General features: G+C 39.9%; 1 protein-coding gene across 3 annotated transcripts in view; it reads right to left on the bottom strand.

Moving 5' to 3' along the window:
• The window catches only part of NELL1 (neural EGFL like 1), a 297,253-nt gene that overhangs the window by 148,321 nt on the left and 131,982 nt on the right, over nt 1-16,950 (bottom strand). For all 3 annotated transcript variants that reach the window (XM_069857451.1, XM_069857452.1, XM_069857450.1), the window contains exon 13: nt 2,715-2,840. In XM_069857451.1, the coding sequence (XP_069713552.1) occupies nt 2,715-2,840 (126 nt within the window). The remainder of the gene's footprint in view (nt 1-2,714; nt 2,841-16,950) is intronic.

The raw sequence follows: 16,950 nt of genomic DNA, 5'->3' as shown, positions 1-16,950 counted from the left end.
TCTCTGCAATCAGCACAGCAACTTCTTACTGATAACCACGGGAAGTTCCGGCTCCACGACTCTCATGATCAGAAATGGAAAATATTAATCAAAAATTGTTTTAGGGAAAAAAGTTTCAGCAACACTAAACCAGAACAAATTAGTTTAATTTGAGGAAGTTGCAGGGTTACAAGAAACACACTGGAAGCTGCATATTTAAAATTCAGCAATATTCAATTGAATCTAATTTTGCTCAATTCAAATTGACCTAGCATTTCAACATTGCCTTCATTTCTTTTTATAAAGATAAAACCCCTAATACCAAATTGAAATATTTCATTCAGCTCAGGAAAATGTTCCTGCCTTACAGCTCCCACATATCACTGCTTTCCACCTTTTGAAAGCCACCAGAGCACAGGGGCCACCACCAAGGCCACCAAGGCCAGGCCTGCCCAGCAACACACAGAACCTGCCCAACTGCAGGAGATAACTTTGTACCTTGATGAATTCAACTCAAACTTCCCAAAACATGACACCTCCTGCTCTATGGAACAACTCTGCTTTTAGTTCACCAGTGCACCAAATGCATGGAATGCTGTGAATGTTCGTTACACGCTTAGATTTGAAGCTTATTAACACTTACCTAGAACCTGTTAGAGCCTGACTCCACTTACAGAAAACTGAGATGTAATCAGACTGACAACCCATCTCTGGCTTTCAGATTTCTCCCCAAATGCGTGGTTCAATAGCAAGATAATTTCTCATTTATTTTCTTTGAATAAAGAGGAACATATTTAAAAACTGAGTAATAGCTACAGCCTATTATGGTTGTGCCTGCTATGCACTGGTGCCAGCCTGAAGGGGAGCTAGTTAAATATATGCTGCCTGAGTTTTTCCCTTATTATTACTGTTATTTATTTTTTTAAGATTGATGAGAGGAAAAGTCTCTGTAAACATAATGCAAGATACAAAACCAGGATTAGTGCCTCTACTGCACAATACTTATTTTAAATACATTTCTTATTACAACAAACTACTATTTCTAGATACAACAGCCAAGGAATCACGTTTCTCCTCACTGGTTACATACTTGTTGTGCTTTTAACTGTCATGTCAAAAAAAAGTAATTTTAGCAAGATAATAAACCTGCGAGAAATAGTTATCTCACTCATTCTATTAATTCATTCTTACACCAGTTCTGGATTTTTTTGTATGTATGCACTTTAAATGAATGTTCACCCATTACTGTCAAGAAAGTTGTCTAAATACTTCACATTTTTTCTGTAAGTCCCAAATACCCTGCTTTCTAAACCATTTGCATATCTAATCATAATAACTTGCTGGAATAAAAGGAATATTAGGAAATTAATAGTACCATTATGAAAAGCAAGTGTCAGAATACCAAAACGACTTCCCCCATCACTGTGAAGGCCACCGCCTCACACAGCACACACATTTAGAGCAAAATTTCACGTATGAAACTTATCTGACACGGTGGATTGCAAAAGATCAAGAAACATTCAAAAGTTTACTCAAAAGACACAAAGGCTATATAGAAATGATGATTCTCTGGGCAAAATAAAAATCCATTTCCTGGCAAGTACTCAGTACAAGCCACTCTCAAGAGGTGGGCAGGACTTCCCAATAGTTTTTATAAACTACATAATCTTAGCTACAGGATATGCTGTCATCATGACAGTCAACATTTCCTATAATCTTCCCTAAGGATAACATGCTCATTACAACATAATTATTCCAGGCTGGAAATCATTCTCATATTGAATACTCTTGTGCCATCTTTCCACTTGAGAAAAGAGCTCACCCAACACAATTTTAAATATGGTATTGAGTCAAGCTGACTTATTTCTATTTCAATAAATCTACCTGATATTTTCCTCCTTTGCCAGACAGGTGCAGCATCAAAACAATCCTCAGATCAGCCTTTCTGGAAGGTTGTGATTGAAAGATGTTATCTAGGTAGGTATAGTTGGACCTAGCATTTCAGCATCTTCTCACATGTTTCCCAGAGATTGGCAGGGAAGGTTCCTTAAAAACCTCTAGATGGAAATGAGACCTACCTACTTTCCGCTAAGAATTTTTAGTGCTCATTTTGCTGACAGGTATTAAAAAAGAATCACCGGATTTATTGTCTAATGCTATCACACTTGTTCTCTTTTCTAAATAACACATGTCATAGTCCTGGAGACATTCACTCTTAACATTAATAGTAACAACTTCCAATCCACCCAATAATAAATCAGTTTGAGGACTTTATATGTATAATTTTCAGTCTTGCTTTTATATATTTGCCTCAGCTCCATCCAGAAAGCTTCTCCCTCCTGCATAATTTCTCATGCTTAAATCCACTGACCAGTTTCAAGCCACAGGTAATAAAATGTCTTCTCCTCTCACTATGCATGTGATGTGATCTCAGCCTTTGCACCTCGTATGCAAGCCAGCAATGGGACATAAAGGAACCATGTCCTGGCTGACAACATAAATCGGTGTGTGCACCACAGGGCTTCTTGATCCACTTTCTGAATTAATTCCAAAGGGTCCATATATAGGAAAGATACCTCATACCACATTTATCCATTTTGCATCTGATACGTTACGCCAGCAGAGGGCCAGCTAGTGTGTGGCATTTGGCAAGGCACAGGGACTAATTAGAAGCTTTGTAATACACACAACACACAGCGCATAACACAATTATTGCTGTATACCTAAGAACTCACCTGTACAGGAGAAATCATCCACACGGACATATCCCGTGACACAGTCACAACGATAGGATCCAGGCAAGTTAACACACACAGTATTGGCATGACAATAATGCATCTTGGCAGCACACTCATCAATATCTGCAGGGAAGAACCACCAAGGAAAGTCACGGTCAGGCTTAGTAAAATGAAGAACATGACACAATATTAAAATAAGAGAAAATAAATTCCATTTACAACCCTAAGGGTAATCTGGCTCAACCCTAGCATTAAAAAACAAGGCAAATTCAGTAGAAAAGTATTCCTTAAAGCAGAGCTAAAACTCTTGTATCATAGTAATGCATTCCTTCCACTGTTCTTCATGAAATCCTAAAATTATTAATTCTGGAAAAGTAACATATACCTGTTTGGTTTTCTTCCTATGACAACGTTAAGAGACAAATTGATGCAGAGTTTTCAAACACATAAAACAACATCAAAAGTATGCAGCACTGAAAACCCTAGCTCTGTCCAATCAGAAAATATGAAGGCACAGTAACTCTGTTCAGTATGATATCAGTTACAGTGCTGGACAGATATGACAGGGCAATGTTCATCAGGCCAATGCTGCACATCCAAATGCTGAGTTGACCAACAAGCACTCCAGCCCTCCAGATTAACCCAAGTGCTCTGACAGTGCTCCATCCCTCAAACACACTTCTGCAGGAGTTACTGAACAGTGCTGCGTGCCATTTCCAGATCCCACTCAAGCAGAAGATCGGGTCTCCTCTGCCCATTCTAAGCTTATTTTGCATTATGCCAACAAAAAGGAAAAAAAAAGATGACTAAGGAGCAGTAGAAACTTGACCTCATACCTCTGTTTGCTTGAGTGATCTCTCCTATTGCTGCAAACCCAAAATTCAAAACCGATCACAATAGTGAATCAAACCTATCATTTGCTTGCCTGTTTAAATATCCCAAAGCTTTGTGATATTGTAAAGTTTGAAATCTTCCCACTTCTTTCCTCACAAAACCAGATATTATACTGAAGAATTTTCTTTATTCTTTTTTTTCAGCAGGATAGATTTTCTGCTTTGTAGCACAGACTTCACATGAAGTAATTCATGGTTTTCAAAAAATTAATTCTAGTGTTGCATATGTCCACACAAAGAAAGATGAATCAGACTTTTCTTTTTCTTCTCCTCTATTACTTTCTCCTTGTTATCAATTGCTTACACTCCAGGAAGACATTAATTCACAACTCAACTGAAGATATTCCTCAGCTGTTGGGATACACATGAGTTGTTCACACCACAGCGTGGTCCCCCACCACATCCTCTTGCATAGCACTTTGTACAGACCAAGCTACAGTCTCCCTTCTCCCTCCACTCATGGTGTTTATGAAGACACAATGGAATTGCTACAAGGGTTAGCACGTTGACATCAGAATTAAACCTCAACAAGGGGTGAGGGGTATATTTATGCACACGCTGAGTTCTTGGTTGCCTAAATTCAGGTGTTCTGATTTACCTCCCTAAACCGAAGTAGCTGTAGTTGAGAAACACATTTGCCAGTCTCTGAAAACGAAACTCATGCCAGCTATATTCATACTTTCTATACTACAGACATCTGTCCAGCAGACACTGCTACCTAAATCACTTCATGTTGGCCACCAAACAGCTGTCAGTTGGCAGTGATTTCTGACTGCTGCTAACTTGGGCTGAATTAGAAAGGATGGCCTGGGGGTAAAAGACTTCGTATAGCACTGTGAATGCCTCAAACCATGTCGTTCATGCATTTCTGTTGTATCTGTTGCAGTGCCACTTGATGAAATGAATTTTAAATAGTCAGGAGCATCAATATATGGAAGATAAAAGCCAAGAAAAATCCTCCCACATGTCTTGTTATCACACCACTGAGTGCTAGAGTCACTTGGGAAACACTCAGGTGTTGACGTGCGTTCACACTGTTCTGCTTGCAGCCTCTTTTTAATAGGCTTTTGGAGCATAGCTTTGAGGAGTTTTGTTCTTGCATATCTAATAATTTTCTAGCATAAAAGGGAAAGGAACGAAACGATGTCTGAAAAGAAAGCAAGAATGTCAAAACAGCAACCAATTCACCTGAAAATTAACCTTATGAAAATACCGCTGTGTGGGAATTTCTCAAAAGGAGACTAAGGACTTCAAGAGATGACTTGACTATAAATAGATGAATTGAGAACAAGTGACACTGAGTTGCTGCAGAAGTCCTTGAGCCCAGGAAGAAAAAGATTGGGCCTAACAAAGGAAGCAGAAGGAACAAAAGATCCCCCTGTTGCAACTTTGCTCATGTAACACTCTTCTCAATCTTTCTAGGTGCATTTTCCATAAACCCTTTCAGTATTTCACATTTTCTTTTACATTTGCAATATTACCCTTCTAATAATACAGGCATTTCCTTTACAGAGAGTAATATTGAGAGGTCAAAACTGGCAATAGTATTTTCTTATTAAAGCCTGTAGGGCTATGCTAAAGCTATTGTTCTGGACTGCATTTCTACAAATTCTTGTAACAGGTTAGGTATTCCTCACAAAAAGCTTTGGGTTTTTACTTAATATTGTTAGAGTAAAATCCATAAAGCACACAGTGGTATATATCAGCTCAGTTGTAATGGAACTCAAATTGTGATTCATGGGTATAGATTGCTTGTCGCATTTGAAATATTAGAGCTCATCTTCTAGTGGTCTTTTAAGGTGATAAAAATACATGATTTATGTTTCTCTCTAGACTGGTGAAGCAGTTTGTTTTTCTTTTAAAAAGGTATACTTATGGTCTTTGAAATGAGACTTGACACAGCATAATGATCATTCACATATCACCAGCTTCCATCTACACAAGCTAGCTCCAAAAACAAAGACATTTTGGCTTCTACTTTTCAGTAAGGACCATTACAATACAGGGTGGGATGGCTTGGTAAGCCAGTGCTATTCTGCTGGACTCAAGTGTTTCATTAACAGTTGTGAATCAGGGTCCATTGTCTATACACAGCTCCATTATCACAGTACTCACCTACCCTACAGGTAATTAGTTATCACCATTACTCCTTCCAGTAGTAAGCAGCGTTCTTGGACTTACAGGGGAAATACACATATATTATCTTTTCCAATTTGTGCCAGTGCACTCAGCAATCATTGAATCATAGAATCCAACTAGGTTGGAAAGGACCCACTGGATCATCAAGTCCAACCATTCCTATCAAACACTAAACCATGCCCCTCAGCACCTCATCCACCCGTCTTTTAAACACCTCCAGGGAAGGTGACTCAACCACCTCCCTGGACAGCCTGTTCCAGTGCCCAATGACCCTTTCTGTGAAATTTTTTTTTTCAATGCTATGAATACCCATGGACAAAACACAAGGCAAGTACAAAACACAAGAAAAGTATCTCAGTGGAGCTACCTGCTCAGCACTTGACATGCATTTCGCCACACAGCAGACACTCATCATCTCTTATCAACCAAACAAACAAACCAAGGTGAGATGGAAAGACAATACAACCAGTGTTCAATGCATGGTCAGTGAAAAAGGTTCTCACCTGCACATGTACTTCACAAATTTAAAAAAAACACTTACGTCTTTTCATGCCTGACTTGGAATCCTATTGCTAAATATTTATAGTGTTTAAAGACAACAGTGAGACACCAAATCACAACAAAAGGATCTTTATACTGTTTGTCCCCTCCAACAAGTCACAGCAAAGCAAATTACTCTCTGCTGTAAAAAGGGCACAGTTCCTGTTAGTGGCAATGGGAGTTTTGTCCAATCACCCAAAAGGTGAAAGGGACCTGCTGTTTTTTTAAACTGTTAGCCCATGAATGAACGATCTTGAAATACAGCAATCTCTGCCTCTGAAATAACAGACCACAGTTTGCTTGCATTTAATAATAATCCATTTGGACATTAGCAGCAGCATCTCCTCTTGGCTGGGGCATCATATTTCAACTACTGGAAGCCATAATGTCCAATTCAAAACAAAATAAAACAAAGCATGAAGTGTTTCAGAGCAACAACACATGATGTATTTGGAAATCTGATAAGTATCAGAATCAATTACTCCATTTGCAACTACTTCCCCATTACTGGCTTTCTGTTTGGGGAGTGTATTTTCCCAAACTCTAATTGATTCTAATTTTCAAGCACTCTGTAAGGAAACAAAGACAGAAAAAACCAAAGGGGGTGGGGAGGTGGAATCTTTTATTTATGACTCCCAAAAAGAAAACCTTATTAATAGGGGGTAAATTCCTTTCCCCTTTTGTCTTTTTATTCAAGTCAATTCTATGCCTTCAATTGAAATGTATTAAACTCTTATCTAAATTATCTGGATTTTTAAAAATATAAAGTCAACCTTGTTATTTAAATAATGTCAAATCATAAAATACGTTCACAAGCCAATGGAATCACAAACTTTCCAAAACAATGGAGCACAACACTAGCATAAGAGAGGTCCTAAAATTTCAGTTACCTTATGCTATTTTCACTCCACTGACTTAGCAGCTTCTTGTTCATTATATTTACTTTTTGTCCTCTAAATTCTCCCTGAATCTCTCCTCTTCTGCTCTTATCTCCTTTCCACTGCCAGGTTCACTTGACTTCAGCTCTGCTTGCCTTTTTGGTTTTTTTTAACCCTCCCACAGCCTGTCTTCTTTTGGTCTGACATACTCCATGCCTTTAGCACAGGGTTGGTTTCTCAACCTGTGCAATACAGCCCCCAGGGAGCCACAAAGCATAAAGAAAGTCAGCAGTTCCCTGTGAGCTGCCAGCAGCTCAGCTTCCTCCAGTTGCCTGAATAAGAAAAGACTAATTATTGGCTGCAAATGCTTAGCCTAGCCTTAAAACTGTTTACCAACTTGGACTCCTCAATAGCAATTCATCTCTTCCAAGAAAGAGCCATGCAAACACAAGTGACCCTCACCATTCCTCTTTGAGGGACGGAGCTGCTGCCCAGTGAAAGGCAGGGAAACAACCCAAAAGAAAAGCATATAGGCCAAAGGATAACCACCCTGTCAAGAGAGCTGAGAAACATTACCCTAACGTCGTTAAGTAACAACCTAGCTAAAAATGCCTTCATAAATGAAGACTGGTGTAGCATCACCTGGAAACCCATTAGCAATAAAATAACTATCAATATAATAATATCAGGAAGTGCTACCACTTTGACATTTAGAGCATCATTAAAGTGGTGCAGTCTCTTCCTCTGGGCATAAAAGTGCTTCACATTGATATACCTACTTTACGATCAGGACAAGAGTATCAATATTCCAAATCTGCTTTCTATCAATTTAAATGCCTCCCTAGGGATAATGACCACGTTATTATCAGGTTAAACAAACAAAATAACTGAATATTTTAAAAACACACACTCACATGCAAGTCACACTTGATTAGTCATACTTTTTAGAGCAGACCAGCCCTGAACTAGCATAGCAATCCTGAGAAGAACAAAAATAAAAATTCATAGAATAATAGAATGAGTTGAGTTGGAAGGTACCTTAAAGACTATTCATAGAATCATAGAATAACCAGGTTAGAAGAGACCCACCAGATCATCGAGTCCAACCATTCCTATCAAACACTAAACCATGCCCCTTAGCACCTCGTCCACCCATGCCTTAAACACCTCCCTGGGCAGCCTGTTCCAGTGCCCAATGACCCCTTCTGTGAAAAACTTCTTCCTAATGTCCAGCCTAAACCTCCCCTGGCGGAGCTTGAGGCCATTCCCTCTTGTCCTGTCCCCTGTCACTTGGGAGAAGAGGCCAGCACCCTCCTCTCTACAACCTCCTTTCAGGTAGTTGTAGAGAGCAATGAGGTCTCCCCTCAGCCTCCTCTTCTCCAGGCTAAACAACCCCACCTCTCTCAGCTGTTCCTCATAAGGCCTGTTCTCCAGCCCCCTCACCAACTTTGTTGCTCTTCTCTGGACTCGTTCCAGAGCCTCAACATCCTTCTTGTGGTGAGGGGCCCAGAACTGAACACAGTATTCGAGGAGCGGTCTCCCCTGTGCCGAGTACAGAGGCAGAATAACGTCCCTGGACCTGCTGGTCACACCGTTTCTGATACAAGCCAAGATGCCATTGGCCTTCTTGGCCACGTGGGCCACTGCTGGCTCATGTTCAGTCGCTGTCAACCAACACCCCCAGGTCCCTCTCCTCCAGGCAGCTTTCTAGACAGACTTCGCTTAGTCTGTAGCACTGCACAGGGTTGTTGTGCCCCAAGTGCAGGACCTGGCACTTGGCCTTGTTAAACCTCATGCCATTGGACTCTGCCCAGCGGTCCAGCCTGTTCAGATCCCTTTGCAGAGCCTCCCTACCCTCCAGCAGATCCACACTTCCACCCAGCTTAGTGTCGTCCGCAAACTTGCTAAGGGTGCACTCGATGCCTTCATCCAGGTCATTGATAAAGACATTGAACAGGGCTGGAGCCAGCACTGAGCCCTGGGGAACCCCACTTGTCACTGGCCTCCAACTGGATTTCACACCATTTCCCACCACTCTCTGGGCCCGGCCAGCCAACCAGTTTTCCACCCAGGAGAGTGTGCGCCTGTCCAGCCCAGAGGTGACAGTTTCTCAAGCAGAATGCTGTGAGAAACTGTGTCAAAGGCTTTACTGAAGTCCAGGAAGATACATCCACAGCCTTTCCCTCGTCCAGTAGCCGAGTCACTTTGTCATAGAAGGCGATCAGGCTAGTTTGGCAAGACCTGCCTTTTGTGAACCCTTGTTGACTGGGCCTGATCACCCAGTTCTCTTGCATGTGCTTCATGATAGCACTCAAGATCACCTGCTCCATGACTTTCCCTGGCACTGAGGTCAGACTGACAGGCCTGTAGTTTTCTTGGTCCTCCCTTCTTGTAGATGGGCACAGCATCAGCCTCCAGTCCAGTGGGACTTCCCCAGTCTTCCAGGACTGTTGGAAGATGATGGAAAGGGGTTTGGCCAGCACATCCGCCAGCTCCTTCAATATCCTTGGATGAATCCCATCCGGCCCCATAGACTTGTGGGTGTCTAGTCGGGCTAGCAAGGCTCTGACCACCTCCTCTTGGATCATGGGAGCCACATTTTGCTCCTCTAGCTCCTGGGTTTGTACACAGACGGAACAACTTTCTTTACAACTAAAGACTGAGGCAAAGAAGGCATTAAGTACCTCAGCCTTTTCCTCATTTCCTGTCACTGTTGTTCCTTCTGCGTCCAATAGGGACTGTATGGTCTCCCTAGTCCTCCTTTTATTGTTTATATATTTATAGAAAGATTTTTTGTTATCTTTCACAGACTTTGCGAATCTGATTTCTAGTTGAGCCTTAGCCCTTCTGATTTTTTCTCTGCACAACCTCACTTCCCTCCCATAGTCCACCCAAGAGGCCTGTCCCCTCTTCCAGAGAACACCCATTCTTAGCTACATAAGCAAACAATTCACCCAGCAGTCATACAGAAAAGTAGTCAATTCCTGAAATCTGTTCTGGTGAAATTCACCCTTAGACATTAAAGTATTGCCTAGATACCAGATGAGCTCCCTTTCTCCATCCTTGTTAATGCTTATAATAACATACAAATTAATTTCTCTACTTTAGGCTATGATTTTTTTCCTTCAAAATTAAAATTAAAACTGGGAGCTATTCATAACCTGAGTTTCCAATGATCTAACCAACTTTTTGGAGCCAGGTTATTTCAGCCACATTCCTCAAAATACCACAATTCTACCATGAAAGACATCATCAGGCTCTTTAAAGCTTGCTATCCAGACTATCTTGTGTCCTCCTAAGTGAGAAGATTCTCCTTTTATTATTCTATTAAACTCAACTCCTCTCTAAGGAGAACTGGAAATCTGCAGTTCCACTCTCCCTTGTGTTTGCCATCATTATTCTGGCAATTTATGATGCATTATTAAATGTTTGTGTAGTTGGTTTGGGGGGGATGGTCCTCAAGAGCCTTGAGACCTCTTAGGATAAAAACAGTTTATTTAAATGGTACTTTTTGTAAAAGATCATTTAAATCAGTTAGAAAACACCACCAATGAGTTAGCATTAAAGAAAATACAAGTAACAGTGTTTTTTTTAACAGAAAGGAGCTATTTTCTTAATCCTAAGTAAATGAATGCATTCATTTAATAAATACATTAATAGAATATGTTCACAGACTTATAAATATTACTTTTTTTTAACTGTTTGCAGTTATAACTCCAGGGATGGTTGATAACTTATTCATAAGGCATCGCTGACAGCTGCAAATAAGTTATTTTTAAAAATATGCAGCAAAAATTCACATGTGATAATGCAGCTTAGAGAGCACAGATTAAAAATAATTACAAAAAGCAGAAAGAAACATTTGGGGGAACAGGTTTTGGCTAACGGCAGCAGCTCAGTCATTTGCTCAAACATGCCAAAGTAACTAGCAAACACAAGTCAAGATTCTTCTTGTGTAATAGCATTCACTGTGATGTTTAGAACTTAAATGAAGTTAAGAGACTGCTTTATCAAGGATTATTCAAGCCTTTTAATTTTTTCTTTCTATCTATACTTTGGAAGTATATTGGTATTTGTATTTAGAACATATGGTAGCAGAAGAGGCTACTAAGTAGTGTGCCTGAGTGGGTGTAAAAACTTTTCTTGAAAGACACTGTTTAATTTCCTCTTTCACTGACTGGCTTATGAGAGGCTATGTAACAAGCAAGCTACTTTTCCATTTCAGAGTCTGTTTGGCCAGCAGGACTCAGAACTTATACCCAAGTCAGTGCCACCATCCCTGTTCTCCAGCTACTCTGTGGCCTCTTGGACTCAATCAAAGCAGATTGATGTTTTTGAGGACACTGCTATAAGGGATTCATGGATTCTGAGGAACATTCATTAAGTTCTCTCACTGAAATTATAGCAGAGAGGTTCTTCATCACCTCCAGGTATTTTAACATACTCCAGAATACCAGCAACTACGTCAAGAAACTACTTTAAATTTCAGGGAAACGACATAGTGTCTGTTTGAAAAAGAGAACACTTTTATGTCCTCTCAAACTATATTGAGCCCACTGGAGAGTAGAGAGAAAAATGTGACTGCTGTTAATTATAATGAGACCACTTCAACTAAAACTGAGTTAATCCCAAATAAACTGACGCTGGCCCTACAGGAGCTGTTGGCTCTTGGGATGTTGCAGGAGTGACCTACAACAGCAGAAGATGTCCACTCTGTGGTTGAGAGTGCACAGGGGATTTCATGGGTTACATAACTATCACTGTATCCCTCAAGAACAGGACTACACAATGAACCATCAGGGATCTGTGCTATCTCCATGTACAATCAGAGCAATATTCTTGACAACACTGCCAAGGACACTGCAATAGGTAAGAGTTATACTCTGAGAAAGATAAGAGATAAACTCAGAAAAAAAATGCAATTAAAATACGATGCATTTTGAAATCCTCTTATAAAAACATGAAATTAGAAATAAGTCCACATAGCTATAAGACTCAGGATGTTGTTAGCTTGTTCCTTCATATTAGTTTTGTCTTAAAACCAGCTCAAAACCTGTTGGTTCTTCTTTTTTATCATTCTTTTAGAAGTGGTGTGTTTAGTAATTCACATTATAAATTCTTTCATCCACCACCCATACTTACGCAAAGTTACAAAATAATCACATTTGTACATGCTGCCTTTCTCAGAGTAGAAGTTTCCTTAAAGCTTCACTTCAAACATTAATTATAGAATAAATAAAAATTCCTACGGACGTGATAAGTAAAATGTTGGGGTACCCAAGGTTCATCATTGTAAATGTGGTAAATGCCCGCATGAATATAGAAGCATGTATCCCAATGAAGAAAATATTGCTTAACTTCACCAGAGTAAGCACATTTGGCAGTTCATCAGGAATGAAACAGGACACAAAACATGAAAAGCCACCGGCTGTTTCCATCCCACAGCAGGCTGTGAAAAAAATATGACATCCCTCCCTAGGCATCCTATATATCTTCCCCTACAGCAGGAGATGTTTTGGGAGCCTCCTGGCTGTTAAGGAGAAAATGGTGAAAAAAACACAACGCTCATCACAAGGCGCATGTGAGACAAATTCTTGCCACCAAAGATGACTTGATAAGCCAAACCATAAATTGTGAGCTATACTGTCAGTCTGTCAGCACAGCACATCTCCAGGAAACTGCAAGCTTTAAAGTTTGGAATCAGCTATTTGACACACTTCTCCATTACTCCCTTCCTAAAGCTGAGAATATGATGGCAAGGGTATGATCTCCACCATTCTCCTTCAATGAATCCATACATATCAAGAAAAATGTCAATATCTGTCAAGTCCATTCCTTTACATAAATGGGGCTCATCAGTGTAATACAATTTGCCTACCTGGGACACAGAGGAAGTTAACTGCTTTCCCCTGGCTAGAACCCATGACAAACTTCAACAAATTACTAAAGGGACAGAAGTAGGAAGAGTTATATATAATAAATCACAGAATCATAGAATAACCAGGTTGGAAGAGACCCACCGGATCATCGAGTCCAACCATTCCTATCAAACACTAAACCATGCCCCTTAGCACCTCGTCCGCCCGTGCCTTAAACTACTCTCCCTCAGTATTTAGCACCACTCTTTTATCCATTTTTCTTCTTCAAAGACTCTTAATGCATAAGAATTCATTCTAAATCTACTTCAGGCTTGGCTGTAAGAGTTACCATTACCTAAGTCTACGACAAATAAAATGTTACACTACTACTGCTCCCAAGTGTATTACAGTCCATTAGAAAACAAAGCAATATAATCACCTTATTCTTACAAAAAAATTACTGTTCCCTGGAAGGATCGCCTCTAGTTTACTGATTACCAAAATGTACTCCCAAAGCTCTGCTTGCTTTGGCTTTGATTTCACTTATGAAAGAAACTCCTTCTGAATCTCAGTAAGCAGTGATGAAATAAATACTGCTGTCGGAAAAGGAGTGTCAGATTTCTGCAATAGATTCACCTCCTTATTTATCGTTAGTTTTTAATCTTCCTAAGTATTCTTAGAGACACCAGTGGATGCTTAAATGAGGGGGGAAAGGGGAAGGGAATAGGTGAGGGGAGCACTGGTTTTGTCTAATCATCCATTTACTTACATCAGCCAAGCAATATGATACATTGAAATAACTATATCCATTTTCATTCACCTAATACCTTACCTTTTCAATCCCTTCTATCTCATTTTACTAATGGCTAAGGGTGAACAATGGATAACTGTATCAAAATGAACAATTTCCTTGTGCTGCTATACTGAAAGCAATTACATTAAATACCTGGTTCCATCAGCACTTGTCTTATACCACAGTCCACAAGTTTTGCTTCACTGTTCTATTTTTATTCTTAATAGTCTTACCCAGTTTGTCTCCTTCTATCTGTGTCCTGCATTATTGACTGCCTTACTCTTTCAAATCCACACAGATGCTATCTTCAAATGATAAATTGTGGAAGGCTACCCATATAATTGATCTAGAATCCCTGTGCCCACAGCAACCTTTTACTATGGCATTTTGAAGGACATTGTATCTCTGAAAAATTAAAAGTTGATGAAAACTGTATGGTGGAGTGTGTTGAGGGGTTTTTTTTTGGGGGGGCGGGGGTGTCTTTACCATGTCTAAAAAAACACCCTGCGTTTCCTGCAAAACTACTGGTCTTGCATTTTATAATGACTTTAAATATCTACAGTTACAATAAATGGGACATAATATGTTAGCAGAAAAAAAAAAACACACAAAAATAATACTCCATCATTTTCATACAAAAGTGATTTGTTCACTCAATGACCATTAGTGCAGTGCAAAGCAGTATACCAGCAGTGGAGAAGTATTGTCCTGCATTCGTAAACACTCACTGTGCCCTATCTTCTCTATTTATGGCCTTCATAACACTACTTGCACTTTCCTAAATGTTCTCTCTTAACATCTTTTCAACCATTCATTATTCATCTGCTTCCATCACATCTGCTTCCTCTCTCCAACTCTGCTGAAAAAAAATCCATGTGGACGCACTGAACTTGAAGTAACAACCATTGCTAAGTTGGCAGCAATACCTCTTCAATGCAATGCAAGTAAAACCAGGTGATCTCACATGGTAGAGGGTTTACTGATCTTATTTTCCTGGGTCCAGACTACTCCTTGTTAATCAGGTTCCATAGACAAATATCTTACTCAGATAAGAAAATTCTAGAAAATTATGAAACAGTTCCTTTCCTAGTATCCCCCTAAGCCATGCTAAACACCTCTCTTTGTTCTACATCCTTGCTACACAATCTATTCTTATTGTTTGCACCTTTTAAAATTTAATCTAATCTATAATGTAAACATAAATAAAAAAGCAAACATCAGCAGAAGAAAAATGCCTAATTTTAGATATTATAAATATTTTTTCCATATAAACATAACTATCATTGACATAACTGAAAAGCACAAGATGAATTGCTCATCTAAGCAAATATGGTAATCAGGTGTGATTTATAGCACTAGTTACTGAAAGAGGCATTTCTGGTTTGGAGATTGCAACAATCCAGCATTCCTTAGGCATAACCTAAGGTGAGCTAAACAAGAGGAGTAGTAAAAGGGGGTGGGGAAGGAATCCAACAGATGATCATAAAAAAATATTCTTCACTCGCGACTTTAATTCCTGCCTCAACACTTAGTATCAAATTTTATTTTAATTGCTTTGCTTTTGGCTATGCCATTGAACTGGTGATTTAATGCTTTCCCCTTCGATAACACAGTCAAAGTTTAGCTGCAGTTAAAAAAAAAATTACATTGGAAAACTCCAGTCCTTACTATTTCATTTCTAATAGCTCTGCATCCAAACTACTATATCCACTACCATCACAGTGAGTCAACGCAGTCTTTACCCATGTTTCCTGTACCAGTATCAGCTACTGAGAATCATAGAATCATAGAATAACCAGGTTGGAAGAGACCCACCAGATCATCGAGTCCAACCATTCCTATCAAACACTAAACCATGCCCCTAAGCACCTCATCCACCCACACCTTAAACACCTCCAGGGAAGGTGACTCAACCACCTCCCTGGGCAGCCTGTTCCAGTGCCCAATCACCCTTTCTGTGAAGAATTTTTTCCTAATCTCCAGCCTAAACCTCCCCTGGCAGAGCTTAAGGCCATTCCCTCTTGTCCTGTCCCCTGTCACTTGGGAGAAGAGGCCAGCACCCTCCTCTCCACAACCTCCTTTCAGGTAGTTGTAGAGAGCAATGAGGTCTCCCCTCAGCCTCCTCTTCTCATACAGCATGAAGTCACCCACATAGCACAGTCAGACATGACACTAGTTACTTTATGAAAATTTATTACCATCACTAGAGATTTCTAAAATCACAGAAGGTGATGATTATCAAAGTAAAGCTACCCTATATAGAATGCATGAGATTGTAAGACCCTACTTTGAAGTGTCTCTGAGATTTGTTTTCCTAACACAAGTTTCTCAATACAACCCCGTTCAATGCAAATCAATGTGTCTATAGCAGCATATAATATTTGTAGCTGCCAAGAAGGGAGAAGAGAGCTAGAAGGCACTAGTGGGACTTGCTGCTGTAGATTACTATATGACCCTTGAATCCTAGACAAAAGGCATTAAAAAGAAAATTCACACTTCTTAATTTAGCAAGTTCCTGGCTTAAGGTACACTCTTCCACTGACCTATGCTCTGTTCACATGTCCCTATCTTGGGTATCCTTTTTCTTGCCTAAACTGCTGTATAGTCTAGCTGCTATTGCTAAGATAATGGCCATCAAAAAATGCCTTTTGCCAGCTAGTCTACAGAACAACCTACACATGCAACAAATTTTCAGTAAAAGGGTAAACAGACTGACACCTGGTTAATTCAGCAGCACCTAGCGAAAAGTGAGCAGAAAGGCAGGCACAAGAGTAGAAGATGTGACTTCTAACACACATGGAGCCGTGTATATCAGTACAGACCAGCGTCCATGAAGGCTAAGACAAAGACCGTGAAAACTTCTTTATTCACAAGAGGAATAGAAGCACTTTTAGGATGAATGTAAAGAGAGTGAAGGGAGAAGCCACTGGCTGTCCCTAATATTTGCCCTCTGATGGAAAGCAGAGGGAGCATCTCAAAATAGGTTCAGACTAACAACGTTAACAGAAAAAGAGAAACTTCCTTAATGTTTGGGAAAAGAGAAAAAAAGAGATGAAACTGAGCTACAGAGGGAAGTAAGAGTCTAGATGTTCAGACAACAATTTCAAGGAGTACATACATGAAAACTGTTAG

The sequence above is a fragment of the Phaenicophaeus curvirostris genome, chromosome 5, assembly GCF_032191515.1.
Source record: "Phaenicophaeus curvirostris isolate KB17595 chromosome 5, BPBGC_Pcur_1.0, whole genome shotgun sequence".
NCBI classification, from domain to species: domain Eukaryota; kingdom Metazoa; phylum Chordata; class Aves; order Cuculiformes; family Cuculidae; genus Phaenicophaeus; species Phaenicophaeus curvirostris.
The sequence above is the reverse complement of the archived record's forward strand: the minus strand, read 5'-3'. Positions and strand labels throughout refer to the sequence as shown.